Here is a 7,500-nt window from a genome sequence, read left to right as displayed (position 1 = left end):
CCCATGATGCCGAGTGTTCCCAGGTCGATGATGCCGCTCTGAGCGCGCTCAGTCTGACTCTGCTCCGCCATCGACGCCTTCGCCTTGTTCGACTTCAACATGAAATCCTTCAACGCCAACAGTTTGTCCTCCTCCTCCTCCGTCATGCCCTGAGAGAGAACAGAGAAGAAGAGAGAGAACCGGGTCAGAACCGGGCCAGAACCGGGTCAGAACCGGGTCAGAATCGGGCCAGAACCGGGTCAGAACCGGGCCAGAACCGGGTCAGAACCGGGTCAGAACCGGGCCAGAACCGGGTCAGAACCGGGCCAGAACTGAGTCAGAACCGGGCCAGAACCGGGTCAGAACTGAGTCAGAACCGGGAGCATGTGATTTGGGATGATAAATGGAGGTGGACTAACAGGTCTTTGAGGGTCGAGTTCTCGCCGACAGGTCTTTAAATCTTTATTTGCAGTTGTATCACACAGAAATATTTTCAAAATCAGACATTGTGATTTCTGGATTTTTCTTTTTAGATTCTGTCTCTCACAGTGAACCTGCAACAGCTCAGACTAGGTCTGGGCGATATGGATCAAAAAATATATCTCCATATATTTTACTGTATCTCGATATACGATATATATCTCCATATATTTTACTATATCTCGATATACGATATATATCTCCATATATTTTACTATATCTCGATATACGATATATATCTCCATATATTTTACTATATCTCGATATACGATATATATCTCCATATCTGTACAGGAAAAAATAACTCCCTAAAACTGAAAACTGCAAAAACAAATCTGCCAAATTCCATCAGGTCTTTTTTTTTTTTTTTTATTTTGCAAGAGGTCGGCAGTTCATGTAGGAACAAAGTGCTTCTGCCACATTTAAGATTACAAAAAATCCCTAATTACATAAATAATAATTTAAGTGTAAAATAAAATAAAAGAAATAATGCATATTTCCTTATTTTCATTCATAAATCTGAAGAAGCACATGGTTATGGTTCTAACAGAGTTAATGCAAAGATGAGCTCGAGTTGAATTGTTCATCTTCAGCAGAGGAAGATTGGGAGGTTCTTTATTTCAACAGATCCATGTTCTTCTCCAGCAGAAGCAGATCTATCAGATCTAACCCTCACCAGCATCAGGATCTGAGGTTTAATCCCACAATCCACTGCAGATCAAAGCCAACGTTTCCAAACACTGTTGTACAAGTGACACTGCAGCAGATTATTCATTAAAATCTTCTGCAGAAATAAACTTTACATCAGCCCGTTTGACATTATAATGTGTTTAATGCAGTTTTGCGCAAGTATTTACGTTTCACAGAAACTAAACTTAAGCACATGGCTCATTTGCATAAACAGCTCACTCCACGTGCCGCTCATGCGGTTCAGCTTCTGTCGCACTAAAGGACACGACTCAGTGTTCATATGAGTGTTCTCTCTGTGACAGTGGATGTGCTGCTGATGTTCTTGTCTGTAAATGGTGGAGAAGGTTCGTGGTGCTGGAAGCTTTTCACTGGCACCAACTTTCACCTTCACAGCAGCAGTGAGGAGCGAAGGAGACACGAGCGACAAAAGTCAAGGAGGCGGCGGCGCACAGAGAAGACAAACAAGCGAAGCGGCCAAATCAAAATTGAATATAAGCATTATATCGATATATACGATATGTCAGAATCCATATCGAGTTTAAAAAATATCTCGATATATTTAAAATATCGAGATATCGCCCACACCTAGTTCAGACCCTCCAGGAGTCTAAGTGGCAGAACTTGCAAAACAGCAGAGTTCAAATACTTATTATCCTCCTATAGCTCTGTATATACACTCTATATCCTCCTATAGTTCTGTATATACACTCTATATCCTCCTATAGCTCTGTATATACTGTCTATATCCTCCTATAGTTCTGTATATACACTCTATATCCTCCCTATAGCTCTGTATATTCACACTCTATATCCTCCTATAGTCTGTATATACACTCTATATCTCCTATAGTTCTGTATATACACTCTATATCCTCCTATAGCTCTGTATATACTGTCTATATCCTCCTATAGTTCTGTATATACACTCTATATCCTCCTATAGTTCTGTATATACATCTCTATATCCTCCTATAAGTCTGTATATACACTCTATATCCCCTATAGTTCTGTATATACACTCTTATATCCTCTCCTATAGTTCTGTTATACACTCATATATCCTTCCTATAGTCTGTATATACAGTCTATATCCTCCTATAGTTCTGTATATACACTCTATTCCTCTTATAGCTCTGTATATACACTCTATATCCTCCTATAGTCTGTATATACACTCTATATCCTCCTTAGCTCTGTAGATACTGTCTATATCCTCCTATAGTTCTGTATATACAGTCTATATCCTCCTATAGCTTCGTATGTATACACACTCTATATCCTCCTATAGTTCTGTATATACACTCTATATCCTCCTTATACTCTGTATATACACTCTATATCCTCCTATAGCTCTGTATATACACTCTATATCCTCCTATAGCTCTGTATATACACTCTATATCCTCCTATAGTTCTGTATATACAGTCTATCCTTATAGTTCTATGATATACACTCTATATCCTCCTATAGTTCTGTATATACACTCTATATCCTCCTATAGTTCTGTATATACACTCTATATCCTCCTATACTGTATATACACTCTATATTTCCTCCTATAGCTCTGTATATACACTCTATATCTCCTATGCTCTGTATATATCTATATCCTCCTATAGTTCTGTATATACAGTCTATATCCTCCTATAGTTCTGTATATACACTCTATATCCTCCTATAGTTCTGTATATACACTCTATATCCTCCTATAGTTCTGTATATACACTCTATATCCTCCTATAGCTCTGTATATACACTCTATATCCTCCTATAGTTCTGTATATACAGTCTATATCCTCCTATAGTTCTGTATATACACTATATATAGCTCTGTACTCTATATCCTCCTATAGTTCTGTATATATCACTATATCTCCTATAGCTCTGTATATACTGTCTATATCCTATATCCCTATAGTTCTGTATATACACTCTATATCCTCCTATAGTTCTGTATATACACTCTATATCTATACTCTATACTGTCTATATCCTCCTATAGCTCTGTATATACACTCTATATCCTCCTATAGTTCTGTATATACACTCTATATCCTCCTATAGCTCTGTATCTCTATATGTTCTGTATATACACTCTATATCCTCCTATAGTCTGTATATACACTCTATATCCTCCTATAGTTCTGTATATACACTCTATATCCTCCTATATTCTTTATCCTATATCCTCCTATAGCTCTGTATATACACTCTATATCCTCCTATAGTTCTCTATATATAGTTCTTATATCTCCTATATTCTGTATATACTGTCTATATCCTCCTATAGTTCTGTATATACACTCTATATCCTCCTATAGCTCTGTATATACTGTCTATATCCTCCTATAGCTCTGTATATACACTCTATATCCTCCTATAGTTCTGTATATACAGTCTATATCCTCCTATAGTTCTGTATATACAGTCTATATCCTCCTATAGCTCTGTATATACACTCTATATCCTCCTATAGTTCTGTATATACAGTCTATATCCTCCTATAGTTCTGTATATACTGTCGATGTTCATAGTCATAAAAAGTTATAATTAAATTTTTAATTTTTAATTAATAAAAAAAATAGTTGATAGATTAATCAATAAGAAAATAATTGTTAGTTGCAGCCCAAGAACCAGGTCTGAACCGGGTCTGAACCGGGTCTGAACCGGGTCTGAACCAGGTCTGAACCAGATCTGAACCAGGTCTGAACCGGGTCTGAACCAGGTCTGAACCGGGTCTGAACCAGGTCTGAACCAGATCTGAACCAGGTCTGAACCGGGTCTGAACTGGGTCTGAACCAGATCTGAACCGGGTCTGAACCAGGTCTGAACCAGATCTGAACCAGGTCTGAACCGGGTCTGAACCGGGTCTGAACCGGGTCTGAACCAGGTCTGAACCAGATCTGAACCAGGTCTGAACCGGGTCTGAACCGGGTCTGAACCGGGTCTGAACCGGGTCTGAACCAGATCTGAACCGGGTCTGAACCAGGTCTGAACCAGATCTGAACCAGGTCTGAACCGGGTCTGAACCAGGTCTGAACCGGATCTGAACCAGGTCTGAACCGGGTCTGAACCAGGTCTGAACCAGATCTGAACCAGGTCTGAACCGGGTCTGAACCAGGTCTGAACCGGGTCTGAACCAGGTCTGAACCAGATCTGAACCAGGTCTGAACCGGGTCTGAACCAGGTCTGAACCAGATCTGAACCGGGTCTGAACCAGGTCTGAACCAGATCTGAACCAGGTCTGAACCGGGTCTGAACCAGGTCTGAACCGGATCTGAACCGGGTCTGAACCGGGTCTGAACCAGATCTGAACCAGGTCTGAACCGGGTCTGAACCAGGTCTGAACCAGATCTGAACCAGGTCTGAACGGGTCTGAAACCAGGTCTGAACCGAACCGGTCTGAACCAGGTCTGAACCAGGTCTGAACCAGGTCTGAACCGGGTCTGAACCAGGTCTGAACCAGGTCTGAACCAGGTCTGAACCGGGTCTGAACCAGGTCTGAACCGGGTCTGAACCAGGTCTGAACCGGGTCTGAACATGTCCTGCTGAGTGTGATGAGGAAATAAAAAAGTTGTGCTTGAACGTCATTATTTTAATGTCGACTTATTTATTCCAACACTGACTCCTTTAATACTCTGAGTCCTGGTCCAGTCCTGGTCCGGTCTGGTCCGGTCCTGGTCCGGTCCTGGTCCGGTCCTGGTCCGGTCCTGGTCCAGTCCTGGTCCGGTCCTGGTCCGGTCCTGGTCCGGTCCTGGTCCGGTCCTGGTCCGGTCCTGGTCCGGTCCTGGTCCGGTCCTGGTCCGGTCCTGGTCCGGTCCTGGTCCGGTCCTGGTCCGGTCCTGGTCCGGTCCTGGTCCGGTCCTGGTCCGGTCCTGGTCCTGGTCTGGTCCTGGTCTAGTCCTGGTCCAGTCCTGGTCCAGTCCTGGTCCAGTGTGTTCAGTGTGTTTGTCCTGGGTGAGATCCTGAGTCAAATTCTGAGGAATTCTGATGTTTTCAATGGCTTTTAAATCATCTGCACATGTGCTGTACAACACACACACACACTATACACACACTATACACACACACACACACACTACACACACACTATACACACACACACACACACTACACACACACACACACACACACTACACACACACACACACACACACACACACACTACACACACACTACACACACACACACACACACACACACACACTACACACACACACTATACACACACTATACACACACACTATACACACACTACACACACACACACACACTATACACACACACTACACACACACTATACACACACTATACACACACACTATACACACACACACTATACACACACTATACACACTACACACACACACACTACACACACTATACACACACACACACACACTACACACACACTATACACACACTATACACACTACACACACACACTATACACACACTATACACACACACACACACACTACACACACACTATACACACACACACACACTACACACACACTACACACACACACACACACTACACACACACTATACACACACTATACACACACACTATACACACACACACACACTACACACACACTATACACACACTATACACACACTATACACACACTACACACACACACACACACTACATACACACACATACACACACACTATACACACACTATACACACACACTATACACACACACACTATACACACACTATACACACTACACACACACACACACACTACACACACACACACACACATACACACACACTATACACACACTATACACACACACTATACACACACACACTACACACACACTATACACACACACTATACACACACACACACACACATACACACACACACTACACACACACACACACACACACACACACAACATACACACACCTACACACACTACACACACACACACATCCACACACACACTATACACACACACACTATACACACACACACACACTATACACACTACACACACACACACACACACTATACACACACTATACACCACACACTATACACACACTATACACACACCACTATACACACACACACTATACACACACTATACACACACACACACACACTATACACACACACACACACACTATACACACACACTATACACACACTATACACACACTATACACTATACACACACTATACACACACTATACACACACACTATACACACACTATACACACACTATACACACACACACACACACACTACACACACACACACTATACACACACTATACACCACACTATACACACACACTATACACACACACTATCACACACACACACACACACACTATACACACACACACACTATACACACACACACACACTATACACACACTATACACACACTATACACACACAATACACACACACACACTATACACACACACACACACTATACAGTGTATAGTGTGTGTGTGTATTGTCTGTGTGTGTGTATTGTGTGTGTGTGTATGTGTCTGTATGTGTGTATTGTGTGTGTGTGTTTGTGTTTGTGTGTGTTTGTGTTTGTGTGTGTTTGTGTGTGTATAGTGTGTGTGTGTGTATTGTGTGTGTGTGTTTGTGTTTGTGTGTGTTTGTGTGTGTTTGTGTTTGTGTGTGTTTGTGTGTGTATAGTGTGTGTGTGTGTGTGTTTGTGTGTGTCTCCAGCTGAGTTCAGTAGAATTTCAGTAGAATTTCCACAGATGTTTGATGTTCGTTGGGCTTCAGTGACTCGTGCTTTTTTCTTTCAGGAAAATCTTGGATCAAACATGAGAAGTTGGATCTTCTCTGCAGAGGCCCACAGAGCCTTTGAGAAGGTCACGCGCCAAGTGAAATATCTGAGTTCCCCAGCTGAGGACACGAGGATGTGTGGGCTTTTGTGGCGCTCGAGTCAAACGAAACACAAAACACACAAACCAGAGACCCAGTGGACACACAAACGCACAACAGCGACACAAAAGGGAAACGTGTTCGCCACAGACACACGAGCCACGGCCAAAAACTGTTTTATTTTGGAATCAGGCCCAAATAAGGAAGATTACAGATAAAGGTCGTTTCCTGAAACATTATTTCACACTAAAACAAGTTTTTGGCCGTGTGCCGTGTGAGTGAAACGATCATGACACAGAGAACAGCGTTTTTGAATCTTCACTGATCCTTATTCACAATTTATTATCACGTTTAAATTTTTACTCTTTGTTCTGATTTTATTTTGTGACGTGTGATTCCTGAACAAATCATTTCTCTGTGGATCAATAAAGTTTGTCTAAGTCTATATCAACACAAACTGCTCATGTTCA

At 41.9% G+C, this 7,500-nt stretch overlaps 1 protein-coding gene across 1 annotated transcript in view; it reads right to left on the bottom strand.

Moving 5' to 3' along the window:
• The window catches only part of pik3r4 (phosphoinositide-3-kinase, regulatory subunit 4), a 63,645-nt gene that overhangs the window by 23,935 nt on the left and 32,210 nt on the right, over nt 1-7,500 (bottom strand). The window contains exon 14 of the mRNA XM_055163622.1: nt 1-149. This exon is cut by the window's left edge and continues 50 nt beyond it. Coding sequence (XP_055019597.1) covers nt 1-149 — 149 coding nt within the window. The remainder of the gene's footprint in view (nt 150-7,500) is intronic.

The sequence above is a fragment of the Boleophthalmus pectinirostris genome, unplaced genomic scaffold (genome assembly GCF_026225935.1).
Source record: "Boleophthalmus pectinirostris isolate CB_2022bp ecotype Guang Dong unplaced genomic scaffold, ASM2622593v1 HiC_scaffold_6, whole genome shotgun sequence".
NCBI lineage: Eukaryota > Metazoa > Chordata > Actinopteri > Gobiiformes > Gobiidae > Boleophthalmus > Boleophthalmus pectinirostris.
Note: the sequence above shows the minus strand (reverse complement) of the source record. Positions and strands in the feature narration are given on the sequence as shown.